The 23,595-nt window shown below is 42.7% G+C and overlaps 1 protein-coding gene across 3 annotated transcripts; it reads left to right on the top strand.

The window, feature by feature from the left end:
• Positions 1-1,054: 1,054 nt before the first annotated feature.
• LOC130923183 (TBC1 domain family member 12-like) lies at positions 1,055-22,694 on the top strand. Of its 3 annotated transcripts, none has more exons than XM_057848699.1 (13): positions 1,055-2,165; positions 2,699-2,831; positions 5,020-5,114; positions 5,457-5,539; positions 5,632-5,749; positions 7,560-7,666; positions 7,750-7,836; positions 7,903-7,997; positions 8,144-8,215; positions 15,546-15,674; positions 15,747-15,856; positions 17,443-17,701; positions 17,973-22,694. In XM_057848699.1, the coding sequence occupies exons 1-13, from the start codon at positions 1,417-1,419 to the stop codon at positions 18,042-18,044; spliced, it is 2,109 nt and encodes a 702-aa protein (XP_057704682.1). In that variant the 5' UTR covers positions 1,055-1,416; the 3' UTR covers positions 18,045-22,694. The 3 variants fall into 3 exon arrangements, with proteins under 3 accessions (XP_057704682.1, XP_057704681.1, XP_057704683.1); XM_057848698.1 differs by having other exon boundaries at positions 1,055-2,192; positions 17,973-22,693; XM_057848700.1 differs by lacking the exons at positions 1,055-2,165; positions 2,699-2,831 and having other exon boundaries at positions 2,845-5,133; positions 17,973-22,691.
• Positions 22,695-23,595: the final 901 nt, after the last annotated feature.

Genomic DNA, 23,595 nt, shown 5'->3' with positions numbered 1-23,595 from the left:
GGAGATACAATTGTTTTGATTTGATGGTAGATTTATTTATTTTTTTCGTGCACGAGTGCGCATTACAGGGCACTTGGGATGGCAAGGCTGATGCTTCATATACATATTTTTTCCAGTTGGAATTGGATGATTTTTGTTTATTTTTTGGGGCAAATATTCTAATGAAATAGTTTATAGTGTAATAAAAAAAAGTTCATATAGATGACATTGTGCTGAGGAACAAATATACCCAGCAAGATACCCAGGGCATATTGAACATTTTTACGTTGTATATAGAGACAAAAAAAAAAAAAAGAAACTATTGAACGCTGAAAACAAGAAACTGTGTAAAGGAAAATTGAGCAGGTAAAATAAGTTAACAAAATTATTATAATTAAAAACAATTCTTTGATTACAAAAGATTTAATGAGATGAAAAGAATTCTGCATTTAATCGTGGGTTGCGTTCCAAGGACGGAACTTTAAACACAACTTTAGTCAGTGCACATTTGCCCGTTACAGTGATTAAAGTGGCACACATGAGTTCGGTTGACGTCTATGGAAATCTAATTAAATTGGCACGTTTCATCTAAAAGAGATACCTTAATAAAAACGTGGGTTTGTGTAAATATATCAAATGTGCTCATCTCTACATTATTCACCCACGAAACTATGGGCTGACTTTTTGAAAAACATGTCATCTCTTCAAATTACATCACTCCATGGTGAAAGAAAGTTCAGGGACCAACTAAAGTACGAGATATTTTCATAAATGTTACTTGGGAGTTTTAGGTGTCTCAAATGAGCATCTATAGAAAGAAAAATGTGCACTTACTGGGCCATTTAAATGTCTTAAAACGGCACCGATCAATGAATTGCATAATAAAATCCCTTTGAACGTAAGAAAAAAAGTGGGGGAGAAATATTTCTACGAGATTGATTGATTAAACCTTTTTAATTAGGAAAAAAAATCCTTTTAATCGCGAAAAAAAGCCTATTTGAGAATGGTGTAGTTGCATTGACAACCACAAGATTTCACTGTTGATCCCGTCGAGGACGAAAACAGGAGGCAGGCCATGACGTCATTGTTAGGGTATTTTCAAGATGGCGCCGGACTGTGGCTGGAGTGCCGTCACCGCCAGATGAAAGGAAAAAAAACAAAAACAGGACGACAATACACGACATTCGAGGTTGTGCTTCTCAGCTGGCCAATGCCGATTCGGCCTGCCGGAGGAATGTGGCGTTACCGCAGATGAGCGCACGGTGCCCGGAGAGCCTCGGCAGTCAGCTAGCCTCCCCTCACCTTCCGACTCAGCGACCTACCCGGTACGTGAGGCTAAGATGCGGCTAAGATGCTAACGTCCTCCCGTTGCTCTTGTGGGCTGACGGGGCAGACCGGGCGCGTCGAGGTTGGAGCCGGCTGGCTGGCCTGAGGCTCATGGCGGCGACGAGGGAGCTCGCGGCGGGCTCCTTGCTCTTTGACGTCAACGAGAACGAGGAGCGCAGCGGCGCCAGACCAGCGGCGGCTCTCAAATGTCCCGTGACGCTGAAAGAAGCGGACCAAGGCGGCGGGATGCTGGACCTGGCGCAGCTGTGCCTGCGCGGCCTGAACGGAAGCTCTGAGTTGCGGTGCGAGGAGGATGAGGAGAAGGCGAGAGAAAGGGAAGACGGAACCGGCCTCCCCGCTTCCTGTTCAGCTGCGTGCGGAGCTCGAGTAACATGCTCGGGGACTTGTAAGCACTCGGAACCGCAGACGGCCGTCATGGCCAACGGTCGGGTTGACCGCTGGTGCAGCGTGGAGGAGGTGACGCCGCCGCCAAAGGCCGTCAACGGAGGCTGTCTTGCCGCTTCCGAGGCCCCGGATGAACGAAGCGGCGGTTCGGCTGGCCGAGCCGCCTCAAGCGCCGGAGCCTCCTCCCCGGACCCGTCGGCTTCCTCCGAACTGAGCGAGGACGTATCGCCTTCCGACGAGGACAGCGCCGGGCCCGCTTGGGTCGTCAGGCCTCACACTTTAAGCACCGAACCGAATCGCAGCGTGTCGCTCAGCTGCGACGCCACCCCCGCCGAGCAAGGCGACTTGTGTTTCGGGGAGCATTGCGTTTTCGAAGCGGGCCGCCGGCAGAGCGCACCCGAACCGGACCTCCGAGCGCAGCCGAACTGCGACGAGACTACTCTCGTCTCCAAGAGGTTCGGAATAGTTCACTTCTTCACCAGGTAGCTGCAACACTCCAATACGAAGACGGTGGGATCCCCGCGTATTCGCGGTCCGCAGATTTTCCCACGAAATACAAATACAGAATGTAATTCTGTATATGTGTATTTTGTATATGTGCAACCACTATTTTCGTGGAAAGTACTTATTGTTGTTATTTCTCTAATTTAGCTCATTGGCTGCCGCTAGACATCCAGTTAGTTTGAAGTGGGAGGTCTGGAATTGGTGGAGGGGTGCATCATTGCCAGAGGAAGAACTCATTGGCTGCCATTGACAGCAATAGACATATGTCCACTTCGAATAGATGGGATGTCTACTAGTAATTAAGTGGGAGGGTGACCGATTAATAAACTTTTTGTTTGTTTGTTTCTTTCTCCACTCATTGGATGCCATTGACTGTGTTAGCTGCCATCCCTCCCTCTTTAAACGGATGTTTACAAGTGACAAACTCATTTCAATTCTAGCAAAGGTTTTCAGATTTTCTGATGGTCCCTTGTGTTTTTTGCAGGAGTCTGTTTCCCAGGCGATCCAAAGAGTCTACGCCGCAGTCCCACAATGCACCAGGGTGGCGACTGTTTAGCAAGCCCAGAGCGGACGCCGCCGCCAAAGAAGAAGAAGCTGCTTCCCGGTCCGCTGAACAGGTTGGTTTGACTGAGAGGATGTGTTTGGCCGCTGCTCCGTCACACGGCGGTCATGTGGTGGTCTCTGCTTCCCGAAGGCTTGGTCGTCACCCATCTCGTGATGTATTACCATGACGAATTGGAGAATAATGGGGCACGTCAGAGATAATCGCGGGATTGGTCACCGATTGGGTACCATTTACGTTGCCAGTGAATAAATGTAGACAAACAGTAAGATGCTGGTTGGGAAATTGAAATTGAAAGATCGCCACTTGGGCTGCGTACTGCCCTTTAAAGAGCTGCCTTGTGCTTGCTATCTTAAAACGGCGACCCGTATTTGGAAGTGCTGACGTCGCAGAATATCAGGAAGTCAAAGGCCAGGCTTTTCCTAGACGAGAAGTGGATTTTTCTAAAGTGAAGCGCGCCGTGACGCGACATATTTTTTTCATTGTTGCACAAGAAAGCCACAGCTTTGCTCATTTTGGAGGAGATTAGAGTAACGAGTTTGCGGCGGCGAGGGCTGACTGGCTTGCCTGTCTGCTTTCTCTACCTCTGCTGAGCCCAAAGGGTCAGCGGCTCAATTCCTGACAATGACTGCCCACTGTCAAAATGCCTTTGGGCAAGGCGCTGAACCCTAATTTGCCCCCCAATGAGTTGTGTGAATGTGAACTAATGTAAAGATCTTTGTGTACGACAAAAGTGTATGTATAGTATATAAGTACTAAGGGTGTAACGGTACATGTAATAGTATTGAACCGTTTCGGTTCGCGGTGCTCGGTTTGGAACGGACGCGCACCGAACGAGTTTCTGACGTAATATAACCCTGACTTTTCAAGGCTGTAAGTCGATCGGGTTGCAGTTTCTTTGTGTAGATTATATTTACTCCGTCTTCTCTACTATAATGAGGACCAACACGGTAGGACAGTAACCCAAACGTCAACGGCGCAACCACGTGGCCGCCGCGAGAACACAATGAAACGCGGGCGTTAGAGTCAATCAGCCAATGCACACCAGTCGCAGTGCGGCCGCGTGTTAGATGCGTCCCAGAAGCGGCTCAACGCAACGCACGCGAAAAGAAAGGCAGAGTATATTATTTGACGTGAGACGCAACCCTCCTGCGTCAATACTACTACCGGTAGCTAGGATTGGGCCGTAAGTCACTCGTGTAAAAATACGGTGGATCCGGTCGATTTTCAAACTAATATGCAATCGTAACCTACTTTTTGAGTTCATCAGATCTCTTGAGTGGTAGACCGGGGCACAGTTGACTTGTCTTTGTTGATTTACTGCTGTCTTCTCTGCTATAATAATAACCAACACGGTCCCGTGTTCAATACAAAACCCTCCTACCACAACAAAAGAAGTAGGAACTAATATTCACATAGGAACTAAAGTTATACAACATAAAATATACAATATAAATGAATAGTACATCACATTTGTAAAATATAAACACATAATAAAATAAATAATAGTTCATTTAAATAAAATAAATTCAAGTGAGCTATAACACCTGTAATTAAATAATAAGAATAATACACACATCCTGCTTACACAATTACATTTATTAAGTTCTGTGTGGCGCTTTAACTTGAGAAAATCCACCAATAAAGCTTTTGAAAACCGTTCATAAGAAGAAGAAAAATGTTTCATTGAGGCATTTCATTTGTAAAATACATGTTAAAATCTTTTTCATTGGGATTGCTTTTCTCTTTAGCACAGGACTTCTTTTTTTCTTCTTTCTTTCAGAAAGAAAGCTGACCAATACGCGGGGTCTGAAAGGCAAATTGTTGTTGGATTCTGTTTAAATACCCGCTACTTTTTGAGCAGAATTCTAGCTTTGTATAGGCTAATGTCCCAATTGTTGAAAGCACAAAAGTGTGTAATAAAAAACTAGCACATTTATATTTTGCATTGTGTTTTCTTACTGTACCGAAAATGAACCGAACAGTGACCTCAAAACCGAGGTACGTACCAAACAGAGATTTTTGTGTACCGTTACACCCCTAATAAGTACTATGTGTAAGTATTTACCACTGAGTAAAATTATTCAATAAAAAAACTTAAAATCAATATACTCTGATATTCAAACAAATGATTTTTGACCAATTGTGTTTATTTTATTTTATTTATTTGTATTTTTATTAATTGGCATCTCCCACTACTGCCCTTGCTTGGAATTCCACGATGTCTTATTATTTATACGCAGGTTTCTCCGCAGCGACCCCCAGCGGTCAGCAGGAGGAAGAACCTTGAGTTTGAGCCTCTTTCCACCACAGCGCTCATCCTGGAGGACCGACCCTCGTCAGTATCGCTAGCACAAGTAGCCATACCTGGAATAGTAGTAGTAGTACTTTGGTCATCAGTATTAACTCTTTGTCTGCCATTGACGGCGCTAGACGTCCAATCAATTTGAAAGAATTTTCATTCGTTCCTGCGCTCCCACTTCAAATGGGTTGGACAATAACTAGTGATGAACTGATTAAAATGATTGGAGATCTGACATTGTCAATTGCACTGAAAGAGTTGATGTAAATATTTGTTACGAAATTTCAAATCTTTCATATAGGCTATATTGTATATAGTACATTGTAGCCGTAGGTGCTTCTATCAGCTGACATGCATGCCTTCTGATTGGCTCTTCAGAAATCTTCCTGCCAAATCTGAGGAGGAGACGCAACGGCACAAACTCGAATACGAGGAAATGGTGGCCGGCGCCAAAAGGAGAGGTAAAAACTTCAAAATGTGCTCCTCGGACACAGCGTGAGGTTAAAACGAGGATGTTGTTGTTGACGTTCTTTTTGTTTTTTTTACATTTTAGAGTTGAAGGACGCGCAAAAGAAGAAGCGTCAGATGAAGGAGCGCCATCGACATGAGGACAACATCTCACACGCCATGGTGGTGTGGAACACGCACATCCTGCCGCACTGGGACTCCATGTGGGTGTAACATTATGTGAAGGCATTCACTGCCATTGACTGCGATATATGTCCAATTTGTTTAAACCACGGGTTTTAAACTTGCGATTTGTGGTTAGGCATTGGTGTGGACCCGTTTTGTTTTATTAATCACTACAGAACAAGACAGCATTGGGCATAGCGGAGGCTAATGTCTATTTTCAGCGACGTTGTCAATCTGTTGTCCTGAACCGAACTGTTTAGCGTCACAGTATTCTTTTTTTCTATTAATTTAAATGTGGGGAAAAAACAGGGGGAAAAATAACAAAAAAATGATTCTCTTTTTTTAAAATTTAGAAGACGGTGCCCGTAGGGTCTTAAAAAGTCTTTAAAGCATTGAATTTATGAATTTGGGAATAATACCCTAAAAAGTCTTGAAAAAGTATTGAATTTTCATATCTGGGTCTTAAAATTTATGATATATGTAACTTCTCTGTGTCTCATTTCTCCTCAAAAGTGTCATTTGTCATTTTGATTAAGCATGTCATGACAAGAGTCCCGACAAAATATCCAGCTCTAAACTACACAGATGCAATTTTTTTCTTTTTACACCTGCGTGTCATGACGAGAGTCCCGACAAAATGTCCAGCTCTACACGACACAGATGCAGATTTTTTTTTTTTTTTTACCCCTAACCATACATTTCATATTACAGAGATGGGGGAATGTTAATTATACGAAGCGTGGTTGAGAAAACAATCCTTTCGCCTTTGACTCAAACCAGTGGATAGCAGTTTGTTTGAGGCTTTTTGAATCGTATGCAAAAAACAAAATAAAATCAGCTGGGTACAATGGGCATAAAGCCGCTAGAGTCCCATGCTAAATCGTCCAAGCACATAACCTCCATGAGGAGAAAAAAGAAACAAACTCCCTCCATTGCCGGCATTTTTCAGTCTGCCTGTTTAAGCAACCAGCTGCTCACAAGCCCGAAGAGACGGAAGCTAAAGCCAGCCAGCAAAAGCGACAGCAGCTAACACTAGGCAGCTAACTAGTGCTGCAGTCCCCCTATTCAATATGTTGCATTCTTACATCCTGTACACATTCCACATTTCCGCTTTCAAGAAATAAATTAACACAAATTCACGGATTTTTATTGTCTTTGTCGATATGGCTGTGAAATGGTTATTAAGTTTTTAGAAATTGTCTTAATTAGGTCTTAAAAAGTCTTAAATTTAACTTGAGGAAACCTGTAGGAACTTTTAAAAGTTTTGGATTGTTACGTATGAACAGTAATATATATTCTTTAATATAAAAAACATGGTTTTCTATTTTAAATAAAAATATATATATATTGGATCATTTTTTTTAGTATTCATCTCGTCTTTCAACTTTTATTGACATTTTGACAGAAAAACAGTAAGGATTCTTTGTTTCATTTTAAAAACAGTTTTTTATTTAGGTTTATAGAAAGGAAAATAACAAAAATTGGGGAAAATGGTGAGTTCTCTTTCATATTTTTGAATGTTTATTATTTTTAAAAAATCATTATAATAAACAATTAACATTTTATGTTTAAAAACAATATCTCATTTTTGATCATCGTCCCGTTTTTCAAATTTTGTTGAAATTTTATTTTGGCGAGACACATGAAGTGAACTACAAGAGAAGCATGACATTTACTTTCACGGGCCACACAGAATAATGAGGTTGGCCATATCTGACCCTCAGGCTGTGAGTTTGACACCTGTGGTCCAAAAGAATTATGTTTGACTGCTAATGACGGCAATTGATGTCCAATCCATTTGGACCTAGAGCGCCTGGCAGCGATTGACTGAGTTCTGCTTGTGTGTAGGAAGGGCACGCGCCGTGTAAAGGACCTGTGGTGGCAGGGTGTCCCCCCCAGTGTGAGAGGACGCGTGTGGAGCCTCGCCATCGGAAACGAGCTCAACATCACAGCGGGTACGTGAGCCGCCGGCACCCTTTCAAGCAATGCCCTCTAAAATCGCAGGATACAACGCTAAGCGAGTGTTGCGTTCCCGCAGAACTGTACGATATCTTCCTGTGTCGCGCCAAAGAAAAATGGAGGAGCTACAGCGAGACCAGCTCGGTCAACAACGACAGCGAAAGCGGTGAGTGCGCCGCCGTTTAAGGCCCTTCACCCGAGCTACAGTTGAACCCGGATCCCGTCTCGACAGACGGCGGCGCCTCACTGGCCGACCGAGAGTCCAGTCTGGACCTGATCAAGCTGGACATCTCCAGAACCTTCCCTTCGCTCTTCATCTTCCAGAAGGTCAGCAGAGCTATGATGTCCCTCCCTTCCTGCATATACTTCTTTCCTTTGTGCTATTTGTACATTGTGTGTACCGCTGTGAGTGTGTGTGCACTTGCATTGTTGTATTTGTATGGCATTCCAAGATGTGTTGTGTATGTATGCAGGGTGGTCCTTACCACGACGTCCTCCACAGTGTGCTGGGAGCGTACACATGCTACCGACCTGACATTGGATACGTGAGTTGGGCTCATCATCCTTCCTATCATGCAGGGCTCCAGACTTCCACCCAATGGTCACATTTTGCGACTGAAATTAGAGCTGCTACGAGTATTTTTTTCATCTACTCGCACATGCATGACCAGTAACTTTTTGGGGGTTTTTTTTGTTTGTTTTTATTACTGACAATCTCCTTCACGGTTAAATCCACTTGTTGGCGGTAGTGTAACATGCTCGTTTGCAAGGGAAAATACAATAAAAGAAAAAGAAGTTTGAGGTGGGCGATCTATGGTGCGGGTTATAATTGGGGTAGCAGGAAAACTTGACAGCACTTGCGAATGGTAAAAAGGACAATGAGTGAGTACAGTAAACCCGGGTAACGAGCGAGTTCTGTTCCTACGCTGGCTACGTCACCCGAAATACCGAATAAAACGGAATTGACCCTTTAAGTACCTCTAAATCCCCCCCCAAATCTCAAAATAACTATCCAAAAACATGTTTTATACATCATTGCACTGTCCTCGGCAAGACGTTGGAGCTAAGTCCTAGCCAGACAGCGAGCTAAGGTATGAAATTACGATGTCAGACGTCCGTGTGGTTTGCTGACTTGATTCAGCTGCCCATGACATCAACACTTGAAGAATGAAACTAAAATAAAAATAAATCTTTCCTCTTCAATAACAGCAATTCAAATTTGCATTTATAACTAGTTGCTGATACAGCAATGACAGTCCACACAGCATGTATTAGTTAGCTTCCGCACGTCATCAAAAACAATCGCATAAACACGGTCCAAGTATTTGACCACAATTAAAAATGCACAATAAACAGTATGAAAGGTGTTATATACAGGTGATGCCTTTGTGGATGCTTTAAAAGCAACAAATGTGCGCGCTGGCTTGAAGCTGTAATCTTTCCCCCCTCTCGCTCTCTCTCGGTTGCGTGACTTCTTCTTGGGTGCGAAAGCGCTGTTCCTCATGTGCTGGCATGCGCTCTTCTTCGTGTGCGCAAATACGTTCTTCTTTGTGTGTACATGCCCTCTTACTTGTGTATGTGGAAGTACAACCTGCTCTATGCTTCGTGCGCCAAAATAAAAGCATGCATAACAAAACAAAAGTCAACATTATTTAAAAAAACAAAAACAAAAAACACTGCAGACAAAATGGCGGACTAGACTCCGGCGTCGTAAAGTTGAAATCACGTTAGTTGGGTACGTTGTAACCTGGAGACTACCTGTCCTTTCTTTCCAATAAATCCGCCAGTGGTCTGTAGATAACATCGGCACTGTTTCAAAGGAGGCCAACGGAAGGAAAAAGTCAGACTCAGATAGTGAAGAGACGGTCATGGGAATGTTAAAATGACACATTTACTTAAACCCATGACTATCATTAGATTCAGCTTTTTTTAAACTTTTTTTTCATATATATATATATATATATATATATATATATATATATGTGTGTACTTTTTTTTTTTTGTCATGAATGGGACAATCCGCATCCATGTTACAACTGGGTCTCCTTAAAAAAGTTCCTATGTTAACCTAATTTATAAGCAGTATACTGGTTGATGTCAAAACTGATAGATAATAAAATATAGATTCATAAGTTTGTAGTTTTATGCATTTACGAGGAAATTATTTATCAGTTAAGCAGTGAAAATTAGAGGAAAACTTTGCATGTTGACTTACAGTGTGCACCCATGAATCTTCTGCTTGTGCTCCTAAAATTTTAAGGACCACTATGCTCCTAGTAAAAAATGTTAGTTGGGAGCTCTGTCATGGATAAAGCGCCAATAAAACAAATAAACAATAAACTAGAAGATGTGATTTCTGGAGAAATTGTGGACGATGCTTTGCTCTTCTGTTCATTGGCATACATGAAAAATCCATCATTGGAATAGACCCAAACGTTTTTTCTGCGTTTTTTGCAAAAAATTGAAAAAGCAATAAAAAATTTTTCTTTAAAAATCACTAAAGCCATGAATGACCCCAAAATTGCAGACAAAAGACAGAAGTGGAAAATACACAAAAAAACCTATATCAAAATGCAGAAAACTGAAAAATCCATTTAAAAAATAAAAAGTACAATAATTAATCATATGCCATAATAACACAGGTTCCAGTATTACACAGTTTAGGAATGAAGTTAATAAGTGACTAGCAGCATGTGGAGATGTGCTAATATAATATGAAGTGTGAATATGACAATGTACAGTAGACAGACTGGGAGGCCGATGGCTGACTTGATATGATAGGGCAAATAACAGTTTGTGCATAGACATAACAGTGCAAAAATGCTATACTGTAACTGCAAATATTACATATGCAGTACCCAGATTATGCTATACCCAGATTGAGACCGAGGTCTGATAACATATGTTGTGTAAGTGGATGTTGTATGTGTTGGGACACGGACGTATTTGTAGGGGACACAATAAGAGTTCAGTAAAGCGTGCGACACGAAAGTGCCTCCTGAGTCATGAATATATATTGATATAACTAGACAGAGAGTCAGTTATATAACATGGTGTCAGAATAAATTCACTTTGTGGGGAAGGCGGACTAAACCTGCAGTGTTGACGAACGGCGCGTCTGTGGGGGGGGGGGGGGGGGGGACGATGCAACAGGAGCAGCGACCAGCAGTGGCACCTGCGCAATTAGCTTTGCCACAGCTAGCTCCGCCAGGCAAGTTTGACTTCTCCAATGTAAATGAATGGCCGAAGTGGATAAAACGCTTTGAGCGTTATAGGATGGCTTCAGGACTGAACTTGCAAGCAGAAGAATTTCAAGTGAACGCTTTCATGTATGCGGCTGGCGATGATGCCGAGGATATAATGAGCATGCTGTCGTTAACGGAGGAGCAGAAACGCTCGTACAAAGACGTGACAGACGCCTTCGCAAAACACTGTGTTAGCAAAAGAAATGTGATCTACGAGAGGGCACGTTTCAACCGCCGTGTTCAAGAGCCCGGGGAGAGCGTGGAGTCCTTTTTGACTGCTGTACATGCCTTGGCTGAATATTGTGAATTTGGGACTTTAAGAGAACAATTAATAAGGGACCGAATCGTAGTGGGCATTAGAGATGCCAAGCTTTCAGAAAATCTTCAGCTGGATGCCTCGTTAACATTGGAAACTGCGATGACCAAAGTCAGACAAAGTGAAGCAGTGAAAAAGCAGCAGCCTGCTATGCGTGGGATGGAGCCCATGCATGGAAATGTTGAGGCGATACAAAAATGGAACAGCAGTTGGCCAGCGAAAGCAAAAGGATCAACGAGAGGACAGACGGCGGCGGATCAGACAGCAGAGTGCGGGAGATGTGGAAATACAAAAAGACACCTGTGGAAAGATTGTCCGGCTCGTGATGCGGAGTGCAGGAAGTGCCACAAAAAGGGACATTTTGCCAAGAAATGCAAATCAAAAGCCAGCATTCACAACATCACGGAGGAAAACAAGGACAGTTTGGAGGCGGAGGAGTATCTTTTCCTTGGAGAAATGAATACAGGGGAAAATAGTGAGTGGAATGAACTGTTGCAGCTGAATGGAGAAAAGACTGTGTTTAAACTGGACACGGGTGCAGCAGTGACGGCAATCCCAGGCAGCGTGTTTTCCCACAAAAGACATGGGGTTCTTCAGCCAGCAAGAAAAGTGCTGTATGGACCAGGAAATCACAAGCTGGAGGTGAGGGGCTTCTTTAAGGGGCAATTAAGGATTGAGAACAGAAAGGCTGAGCAGGACATTTATGTAATTGATAAACTGTCCAAGCCCCTGTTAGGCCTGCCTGCTATTGAAGCTCTTACCTTAATTCAGCGCCTCCACACAATTAAAGCAGAGCAGAATGATATCATGGCTCAGTACCCCAAAGTTTTCAGGGGATTGGGGAAATTAAAGGAGCCATACAAAATTGAGTTGGAGCCAGGGGCAGTTCCCTTTGCCCTGTCATCTCCACGCCGCGTGCCACTACCTATGCGTGAGAAGGTGCGGGCAGAACTCAAGCGCATGGAGAGCATGGGGGTCATTTCCAAAGTGACCCAGGCTACACCGTGGTGTGCAGGCATTGTCATAGTGCCCAAAGCTTCAGGAAAAATCAGGCTGTGTGTTGATTTGACACACCTGAACAAGTGGGTGCGGAGAGAAAGACACATACTGCCAGCAGTAGACCACACACTGGCTAGTTTGGCAGGGGCAAAAGTGTTTACAAAACTAGAAGCAACAAGTGGATTTTGGCAAATCCCATTGTCAGAAGAGAGTGCACTTTTGACAACATTTATCACTCCGTTTGGCCGCTATGCATTCAACAGGCTGCCATTCGGTATCTCCTCAGCCCCCGAGCACTTTCAGCGCCGTATGTCACAGATGCTGGAGGACTGTGAGGGAGTAGTGTGTCATGCAGATGACATACTCGTTTACGGCAAAGACAACCAGGAGCATGACGCGCGGCTCCATCAGGTGCTAAAGAGACTGGAAGCCGAGGGCTTGACCCTAAACGAGAAATGTCAATTCTCCAGAGATAGCATCATGTTCGTCGGGCACCACGTCTCAGCAGATGGGGTGGCACCAGATCCTGGGAAAATAAAAGCAATAATGGACATGCCAGAGCCGACCGATGGGGGAGGAGTGAGGAGAGTAATGGGAATGGCAAATTACCTGCGGAAGTTTTTATCCCATTTAGCGTCATACACAAGACCATTGAAAGATCTTCTCAGCGAGAAAAATGAATGGTGCTGGGGCACAGCACAAAAACAGGCTTTCCAGAAACTTAAAAGTGAACCGAGTTCACCATGTGTATTGGCGCCATACTCACCAGCAGCGGAGACGTGCGTTTCAGCAGACGCTTCATCGTTCGGGCTGGGTGGCGTCCTCACACAGCGCCAGACAGATGGCAAGTGGAAACCAGTTGTGTTTATTTCCAGAGGGTTGTCCGATGCTGAGCGACATTATGCACAGATCGAGAAAGAGGCTTTGGCGGCAACATGGGCCTGCGAGCGGCTGTCATCGTACCTTCTGGGGCTGAAATTCAGACTCGAAACTGATCATAAGCCACTGGTACCACTTCTGAGCACCAAAGCTTTGGATGAGCTCCCACCAAGAGTCCTGAGATTTCGTTTGAGGCTACTTAAGTTCAACTTTGACATCATGCATGTGCCAGGTAAAGAGCTAATAACCGCAGACACGCTATCCAGGGCGCCTGTGAGACAGGTGTACGCACAAGAAGACCTCGATAAAGGAAAAGAGGTTGCCGTGTTTGTGGATGCGGTCATAAACAGCCTGCCAGCTACAGAAACAAAACTGATAGAAATTGCGGAAAAACAAAAAGCGGACTCAGTATGTGCCAAGCTCATGGAGTATTGCTCCACAAAGTGGCCAGGGAAGAATTCTCTTCCTCCCGAGCTGGCACCGTACTGGCCAGAAAAGGACAATCTCACATTGGCTGGTGGACTGCTTCTTAGAGGTAACAGAATTGTGATTCCCAGCTGCATGAGAAAAGAAGTTCTCCGGAACATACACAGTGGCCACCAAGGCATTGTTAAGTGCAGAGCGAGGGCCCGCGAGTCCATCTGGTGGCCAGGTCTGTCGGTGCACATCAGTCAGGTGGTAGAAAATTGTGACATTTGCTCCAAACAGAGGACTGTACACAGAGAGCCCCTGATGACCACACCCGTGCAGGAACGTCCGTGGCAGCGAGTGGGGACAGACATATTCTTCTGGGAGAAGAAGTCGTACTTGCTGATAGTTGACTACTTCTCGAGGTACATTGAGGTGGCCCACCTTAATGTCACGACAGCACAAACCGTCATAGCAGCCATGAAGGATGCATTCAGCAGACATGGAATTCCACAAACAGTTGTGTCCGACAACGGCTCACAATACAGCGGTTCTCTCTTCAAAGACTTTGCCAGTGAATATGGATTCACCCAGCAGCCCGAGGTACCCCCAGGCAAATGGAGAGGCAGAGCGTGCAGTGGCGACCATAAAAGGACTGTGGAAAGGAGGAGGTGAGAAAACAAAAGCTTTGTTAACGTATTGTGCTACACCACTGGAAAATGGCTACTCCCCAGCTCAGCTCCTGATGGGGAGACAGCTATGCACTACTATTCCTCAGCTTCCGGTGCATCTTCAGCCACGTTGGCCAAACATCAAAGGCTTCAGAGCATCCGAGAAACGGGCAAAGGAGAAGCAGCAGCGCAACTACAATCAGCGTCATCAGGCCCGTTCCTTACCAACATTTGGTCCTGGCCAAAATGTGTGGCTCCCGAGAGAAGAGGTGGAAGGTAGAGTTGTGCAACCAGCTTCAACTCCTCGTTCCTACATAGTAGAGACTGATGAGGGACTGATGAGGAGAAATCGCACACACTTGCGCGCACTTCAACAACCACATTCAGGAATACCAGAAATAGAGTCGGATAAAGCTAATACATCCACACTTACTAACATGTCACAAGATCAAAACACATCTGATTCAGACAAAACACACTACATCACATCTTCAGGTCGAGTGTCTCGTCCTACTGTTCGTTTGGACTTATAAAGAAAAAAAAAAAAGGGAAAAAAATGAAGAAAAGTAAAAGTGAAAGAAGTTGTGTTCAATGGAAAAAAAAAATGTGAAAAAGTTATTGTGTTTATGTTATATGAGAATGTTTTGGAAATAGAAAAAAATAACTTGTGTGTTTATTGAAAGTTTCATCTAAGAAGGGGAGGTGTTGTGTAAGTGGATGTTATATGTGTTGGGTTCGTGTTGGGACACGGACGTATTTGTAGGGGACACAATAAGAGTTCAGTAAAGCTTGCGACACGAAAGTGCCTCCTGAGTCATGAATATATATTGATATAACTAGACAGAGAGTCAGTTATATAACAACATATTACCTGCATGTGACAATGTTCTGGCACGAGCAGTGCAATGACAGTGACATATAAGTAAAAACTTGAATATGGTGACAGCTCTCAGAAAGAAACTATCTCTTTGAGACAAATGTCAGAGAACATTCAGCAGAAAATATAGTATTTAAAAAAAAATAACTACATACAAAATACATTAAAAATGAATTTATTAAAAAGCAAAATCAGTACAAATTTAAGAAAAGGAATTGGATTTAGAATTTATAGCTATATATATACTGTATATAAACCTAAAAAACTTGCCACAAAGCAATATGAGTACATCATACACAAAAGGAAAGAAGATTGCTGTCAAGAAAACAATAAAGATTGAAAAAGACAAAAATTGAAAACTGTAAACAATTAGGGAACAAAAAGCTGAATTCTTAGATGGGAAATGCGTGTGTATTAGGGGAGCCACAGTTGAATACAGATTTCATTCTAAAATGTGTGAAAAAATGGACTTGTGCGCAGGTTCAAGGCATGTCCTTTATCGCTGCTGTCCTCATCCTCAACATGGAGGAAGCGGACGCCTTCGTCACCTTCGCCAACCTGCTCAACAAGCCGTGCCAGATGGCCTTCTTCCGTGTCGACCACCATCTGGTATGTTGACCGCAATTGTTCGAGTTTATCACTGGTGGCGGTTGGTTCACCGGTCGCAATGCTCCCTTTCAGATGCTGAAGTATTTTGCCGTCTTCGAGGTGTTCTTCGAGGAGAACCTGCCTCGCCTCTTTAACCACTTCAGGACCAACAAATTCACGCCGGACCTCTACTTGATTGACTGGTGAGTCGGACGTTGCTAAAACACACCGCGAACCCTCCTCACAATAAACTTGTCGGAAAGTTCACTTTGAACATTCAGATTCTTTCGATGCCGTTGATGATGATAGATGTCCAATTGCTCGGCGTCCAATCATGTTTCTGCTGTGAATTGAAATGGGTTTGTTGCTAGTAGACGTCCGACGAATGTATGTGGCGATGCTTTGCTCTCTCTCATGGCTCACTTCCTATTAATTTTGAAGCATCTTCATGTAACGTCCTTGTTAATTCATTTTGCCTGGGAGTTGTGAAAACATCAACAAAAAACCGCAAAGTAAAGTAAAAAAAACATGAAAAAAAGTAGAAAACTGCGATTAAAGATGTATTTTTAAATCAGTCAAAAACTGGAAAAAATGCAACAACAAAAAAAGTGTAGGGGGAATTGCAAAACTGCAAGAAAACACTAGAACTGCGAAAGGCTGAAAAAACATGAAGAAAAACCCACAAAAAAGGGAAAAGAGAAAATGAGTTCATACGTTGTTCATTGTTTGTTTCTTTTCAATCTGTCTTGTACTGTGTCTTTCAGTGTTTTGAAAGGCGCTTGAAATAAAATGTATTATTATAGGGATATGACCCCAAAATGAATCGGAAGTGAGTGAAAATATACAGGAAGTGACCCATAGGAATGAAGCATCTCCACTAGTGCTGCAACGGCTAATCGATTAACTCGAGTAAATCAATTAGAAAAAGCTTCGAATCAAATTTAGCTGCTTTGGGTATTCATTTAATTAGGGAGACGTTGTAAGGTTTGTTTTGAAAGTGTATGCATTTAGTTCCATTGATATGGATGTATACACTGCCCTCTAGTGACAGTATTGAAAATGACATAACTCGTCCAACGGCTGAATCCAACCTAAGGCCAACATAAGGTATGTTTTTGTTCGCGCTAATATGTTTATGCATTCGTTATTTAGTTTAGAAGTATATTTAGCAGTTTCTTGCGGAAATATGTTTGAGCAATTTGTCAAGCTTTGTTAAAAAAAAAAAAAAAGAAAGGAAAAAAAAAAGCATTTTATTCCATTCAAGCTAGCAGACTTTTGCAATGCAAGTTAGCTAATTGTTGTTTTGTTGTACTTAGATCCTCATTCATTTATTTTTTTTTACCGTTTGAGGCTAAGCTCATTTTCATTTAGTTTAATGCATTTATTGCTCTGATGAAATGAAAGTGCAATTCTGCATAGTTTTAGAAAAACTCGGGAATTTTATTTTGCATTCGCATTTAATGCTCTTTTGAAAGTGTACTTAGCAAACCAAAATAAATACTATGGCAAGCATAAAAAATTGTTTCTCTCGTTTTGTGTCTCCTAAAGTTTATTCTGCAAGGCAGTTTGTAATCTGATTACTCCATTATTCTAACTAACTAATCAATATAGTCATCCATTACTTAAATAATCAATAGCTGCAGCCGTAATCCCTACACAATGTCTTCATCTAGTAAAGTGGATTGGTTCTATTTTGAGGTCGACAATGTCTCGAGACAACTGGACTGCCAATATTTTGGTGAATGGATGTACAGTACCCTCCCTCCTCTTATCTGCACCCCACTTGTAGGATCTTCACGCTGTACAGCAAATCTCTGCCGCTGGACGTGGCGTGCCGCGTGTGGGACGTGTTCTGCCGCGACGGCGAGGAGAGCCTGTTCCGTACCGGCCTCGGCATCCTGCGACTCTTCCAAGACGTGCTGCTGCAAATGGACTTCATCCACATGGCGCAGTTCCTCAGCCGGCTGCCCGAAGACTTGCCGGCGCACGCGCTTTTCACCGCCATGGCCGCCACGCACATGATCAGCAGGAACCGCCGCTGGGCTCAGGTGAGTAGCCAAAGCGAAAAGTCAACCCATGTCACGCGTTCCACTAAAACTGCAAATTTGGAGATCTTTGTCCATCCCCAATGAGCATTCCGAATCGGCTAATATATGTGATTTGTTCATTCATCGAGTTCAAGTAAATTTAGGATTGTCAAATCTGACAAAATGGTGAATCAGGAAGGGACTTCGGACTCACATTTCAAATAATTTATGCAAAATTCACACCCTGGCGGCTTTAGATTTGAGTCATCGGGCGTTGTCCTTTTCCTTTCAGGTGTTTTCATCGCTGCCAAAGGACCAAAACAAAGAGACGGACAAGAGTGGAAGCCCCGCCCTCTCAAGTTAACGCTTGCATTTTTTTTTGTGTGTTTCCGAGGAAGTGAAAGTTCTTCTTTGTGTCAAAGGTGACAAATGAAGTGATGCTCAACACCCGGAACCAAACTCATTAGACATTCTTAGCATTTATCTTTTTTGTGTCAGGCACGTCTCATGAGGTACGTTATGACAAGGGCTGGGTGATACAGTTTAAAAATACAATCCCCCAATTTTCGTCACCACAAATTTAAGATTTTTTTGATAATTTTTGTCCCGGGCGCCCCCCCACTCCCTGTTTTATGTATATAATTTTATTTAAAAATTAGAACAAGAGACAGAGAAACAACAAGTTTATCCATTTATAGCAGTGGTCCCCAACCTTTTTTGCACCACGGACCAGTGTTATATGGGTTTGTTTTTTTTTACGGACCGGCAATGTGTGGCAGAAAATTACAGTAAATATGAAATAACACGGCAGGGCTATAAACGAACATTTAGTGCAGGGAAAATGTAACTCACCTTACGCTGAATCAACCTTTTTTAACAGTGGCCTCTCCTAAACCTTGACGGCAAATTTCCTTGGTCTCAGGCTTAATGAGTTCTTCTCCAATCGTGAAAGGTTTCTTGGCTTTAGCAATACGGTTCGCCATAAGGTAAAATGCTCTCAGTGCATGCACTTTTGTTGCCTTGTTTACTAGCTTTTAGCCACATATTCTCTAGAATGGACTTAGTTGTAGGCCCCTCTTCTGGCTCAGCGAGTGGCCTTTTCCCGGTAAAAAGAGCTGTCCAAAGAAGTCGCCGCAGCCAACGTTACTGTGTACATTGACTGACGCTGGGCTGCTATAGGTGTGCAAACACCCCAGTAAAGATGGCCAACAACGAGAGGGCGACGTACACAATTCTCTACTCAAATTAGTCAATACAGTAGACAGGCATATTGATGTGTCAAGAGGAACAGGTCAGACTGCATTCGTTAAAGGGATCCACGATAGAAAGACTTGTAGTTCTTAAAAGATAAACGTTATTATGAGTTAAAATGATTTGATATTGAAACCCCTCTTGATGTTTTTGTTTTTATACAAGTTGTAAAATTAGTGTAACTAGTAGGTCGTCATTGTTATTGACGTTGCAGGGCGATGATGTCACATGTTTACGATGCCAGGCTTCCAGAGTATGACTCTAGTGACATAAACATGTCATCTGTTCAATCCTTTCAATTTGAACCCGAGAGAAACATTAATGAGCATGACAGCACTGTCGATATTTCACAAAACAAGCAGCTAAAGCAAAATGAACAGGAAAGACTGGATGAGACGAACGAGAGTAGGGGGAAAAAACGGTGTTCTGCCAAAATGTGCTACCCCTGCGAATTTCACACCCAAAGTACAACCGTGCGCTTTTAGCTTTTGTTTAGATGCATACAGACAGAACATACTAAAGATGCCTTAAGAAAATACTTAACCGTACAAATATCAAATAAGGGTGGTTTGAATTAGCCTGGAACTCCAGACTCACCGCTGTTCCAACTATAGAGTATTGTAACCATTCCGCGGATCAAATTCCCAGGGCGGAGCAAGCCACAGCAAACAGACAGCGGAGTGGACCAATCAGCGACGGGCAGACGTGGCTTTGGTGAAGCGACAAGAAACTCTAGTGCGAGGACGTAAACATACGAGGAGGGCGGAGAACGGTGAAGTTTATTTAACATGGCTAGTGCGAGACAGACTTTGTTTCAGCAACTCAATGTGTTTTTGGTCATCTAAAACTGAATTTACCACGGATAGGAACATATTCTCTGCTCTCCCGTTCGCCGTCTGTGTTGTTGTGGAGACGAATTCCGACGCACAAGAGTTACGTTGCTCATTAAGAACACGTCACGCAAATAAACGAATCTGATTGCACGGACGATTTTGTTCGAGCTAGAGAGGCCAATGAGGAACTCAGACTTTATAGCTGGAACAGCGGTGAGTCTGGAGTTCCAGGCTAGGTTTAAATATCCCACGTGACTAATGTGGTAAACTGATCAACAATCTGCTTTAAAGCTACCACAAGAAAACACAATGCTTAAAATTATGAGAGGGAAACATGTGCAAAAACTATTGAGGCAATGAAAACTGAAAAGGTAATAAAAGACTCAATAAAAACACAAATAGGATGTACTTGCAGCTTTTAACCGATGAACGTGTGTTGGATGTCTCACCGCGTAGAAGGAATTGCAGTAACCCGGTAGTATTCATCAAGTGACAGTGACATTCTACGTCATCACCCCAAGCGTCCATTGCGCGCTTAAAACGTGGTGCCCTCCGTAGGTCAAAATGTACTAAATATTAGATTTTTAAATCCATGGCAATACTGTATTTCATGTGTTTCTAATAACATGATTTAGTAAAAGAGAACAATTGTAGCTTATTAGAGCCTGCAACTCTTTAAGTCTGAGGTTCCCTTTAACAAATTATTTCTCTGCGGCCCGGAAGCAAATTCGCCAAGGACCGGTACCGGTCCCCGGCCCAGTGGTTGGGGATCACTGCTTTATAGGACTCTGTAATTGGTTGCCATTGACGGCGCTAGATGTTTAGTCAATTTTGGACCTCTAGCGCCGTCAGTGGCACTGAAAAATGAGCATTTGCAGCGACATTTTGGCATGTCGCTCATTTGAAATGTCCCAAAGTTGAGCAAGCAGACCTTCTCCTTCCTCTTTCTACTGTTCTTCCCCCTCATTCATGTTTCTTCTCCTTTCTCTGACTACTTGTGGTTATCTTCCTCCTCCATTTTGCAAAAACACAAGTAGTGTTGCACCGAAACCATTTTTTGTCGCCCGATTTCACTGCCTGAATGTGTGGTATCAGCCGATGCGGGTCCTGTACCGATGACTTAAAAAAAACAAACCCATTTTAGCTCTAAATTACTGCATACTCCTTTGAATGTAAAATAATTGCGATCGTGACTTGGTCAGACACTACTTAACCTGCTTTGTGCCTACCAGCCATAGGTGACGATAAATGAATGAACTCTAAAACTTGACTTAAAGCTGTCAAAAGCCAAAATGTTTGTACAATTTGGTCTTCAGCCTGATACTTATAAGTCCACAGCCAGTGCTATCATACTAAATTAGTACATTAGCTTAGCTCATGTGCTAATCAGACACAAATTCGTTATCCTGCTTTTCCAGGCTTCCCTCCTAACAAAGTTAATGCTGCCTTCACGTGATGTCGTAATTACGGTAAATATCACTTGTCGAGTCAAAAATTGCATATGAACACCCCCTCAAGTCATACATTCTACTGGAGAACTGGGATTTTATGATGATACCAGTTCCTGAGATGGGATGACCATTTACTTTTCAAAATGGCAGAGCGCGAACAAGAAGTTGTGCATGGTAAGAAGCTGTTTTTTTTTTTTTCTTTTTCTTTTTTTTTAAAGAATTTGCACTTCTTCTTTTTTTTTTTCATGCCAGCAAACAAACGTAGTGCACACATTTATAAAACTTTTTTTTTTTAACCAAGTGATTACTAAAACGTTCAGTTAGAAACAAAAATTTACCCTTTGTATTTTGATGCACTCTCTTATTTTAGTAGATTAATTCAACCTTTTTGCCCTCGCAACAAACCAAAATGAAATCAATGTCTTTTTTTTTTCTTTCTACGACAACAAAAGTAGATGAACAGGATGTACTTGTAACTACCAATTAGCAAGTGGTAAGGATCATCTTTTCCACAGCATGTGAAGGCAGCATTAGACGCTCATGCCAATGTCAGTGTTATTAAAACTAAAAACAGATCTAGGCTGGTATTACCGTTTAACGTGCATTCATTCCAGTCTTCAGAGTATGAAAATATGCCTGCTAAATGAGCGCATTGAAGGCCTTCAGAATAAAAACGCTGAGGCTCTCTTCTGCTTCTTCGGCGGCCATCTTGGGAAGCGGTTGAAAACTAAATATCGAAAAGTACTTATTATACAGCCTCTTCCGATACTCGTACCGGTATCGGTGCAACACTAATAACAAGCACTCGGTGGCCACAAAGACGCTCCGCAGTAAACAAGTAGAACCTCTATAAGTTGTTGTTACACCCCCGACCAACCCGGGGAAGCATTGAAGGTTGTTCCTCATTTCAATGGACTTATGGATGAATTGAAATGTTTTAAGTGAAACAAGATGGAGTCATGTTACAAATGTGAATTTTTTACTCATTTTGTGCCATTGACAGCACTTGACGTCCAATCCATCTGAAGTGGGAAGTGGATTGGACGTCTTCTAGTGATTAATTCATTGGTGGGAGGGCCAGATATTTTATTTTTGGACTCTGGCTGCCATTGACACCACGAGACATCTGCTAGTAGTAAATTTAAATTGAAAAGAAATTGTAAAGGATGATCGGACGCCACGCCACGTGATTGATGTCTTATCGTGAATGGCACTGAAAGTAGCTTGTTATTTACATAACGAAGATGCTTTGGTTGTATTTTTTAATTTTAATTTCCTAACGCCTTACAAGTGATGTAAATAAAGCGTTAAAAAAATGTAAACTTTTCATAAACAGCCACCGGTTGAACATGTAAATAAATCCCAGCAAAATAATGAAGCAAAGCGAAATTGTCATTACTTTTTCCAAATCCAATTTCTGAAAGTGAAACTGTTTAGACGTGCGTGGCATTCCCTGTCATCACTGCAAGAGGGCGACAGAGTCAGGTTCAACCCTCAGGTCTTGAAAGGTACATTTTACAATACATGTTTTTAAAACTAATTCTGAAGTAATGATTTGAATGCTTTTAAAATAAGTAAAATCTATATTAAAGCTTTTAAGGTCCCCCCACCCCTTCCAGTTTATGGCGGCGTCAATTCCAAAGGAAATTGGGAAGAGGTTACCGACCAGCAAAGCATCCCCATGCAATTTCTCAAGAAATGGCATCTTCTACTTTATTTGAACCTTTCATGCAGAAATTGTAACTCATTTACTCCTTGGCTGCCACTTACTGCATGGAGCAAGCCCTGCATCGGTGCGCGTACCGCACTGAGATAATCACGTGACTGATGCATGGCCTGCGTCGACCCAGCCAAGACGCGGCAAACTGTTTAAAGGGAAGCGCATCTGTCAACGCAATGGAATTGCTGAAACAACATCCGAGAATCTGGTATTTATTTCAATCTTCACCTGGTTTGTCTCAAATTTTCGATTTTTCATGTTCCATTCAAATTCAAATTATTTTTAACTCTTGGTTTATTATTCAGGTTATTTTTTTGCAGGCGAAAGGTCGCATTTATACTTCCGACCTGTCAAGCACAAACAGCCAACTCCTCAATGCTGAGGCATTATTGGGCCAAGCATGAGAATGAAATTTCTGATACACCCAGCATAAACACAGGTATATAGCCGTTCCTTTACTTTCCCACAGTAGCTTTGTTGATGATTTATTAGAAATCAGTAATTAAGCTATAATTTATTGTCCACTTCAATTTTTTTCCCCTGATGGCCTATGGCTGCACTTAGATGACGAAGTGGGGAGTCAAGGAGGTAATGCAACTGTAGATGCAATTGCAGAAGTGCAGCGATACATGGCTGAGCTGAACATGGCATGCAATGCAG

This window comes from Corythoichthys intestinalis, chromosome 10, assembly GCF_030265065.1.
Source record: "Corythoichthys intestinalis isolate RoL2023-P3 chromosome 10, ASM3026506v1, whole genome shotgun sequence".
Classification (NCBI taxonomy): Eukaryota; Metazoa; Chordata; class Actinopteri; order Syngnathiformes; family Syngnathidae; genus Corythoichthys; species Corythoichthys intestinalis.
The sequence above is the reverse complement of the archived record's forward strand: the minus strand, read 5'-3'. Positions and strand labels throughout refer to the sequence as shown.

Bases quoted from the DNA above. Each gene is read 5' to 3' on its own strand.
- LOC130923183 (XM_057848698.1), top strand. From the start codon at position 1,417: ATGGCGGCGACGAGGGAGCTCGCGGCGGGCTCCTTGCTCTTTGACGTC. The intron at 5,115-5,456 runs GTCAGTATCGCT...TTGGCTCTTCAG, and splicing joins ATCCTGGAGGACCGACCCTC to AAATCTTCCTGCCAAATCTG. The intron at 8,216-15,545 runs GTGAGTTGGGCT...ACTTGTGCGCAG, and splicing joins ACCGACCTGACATTGGATAC to GTTCAAGGCATGTCCTTTAT.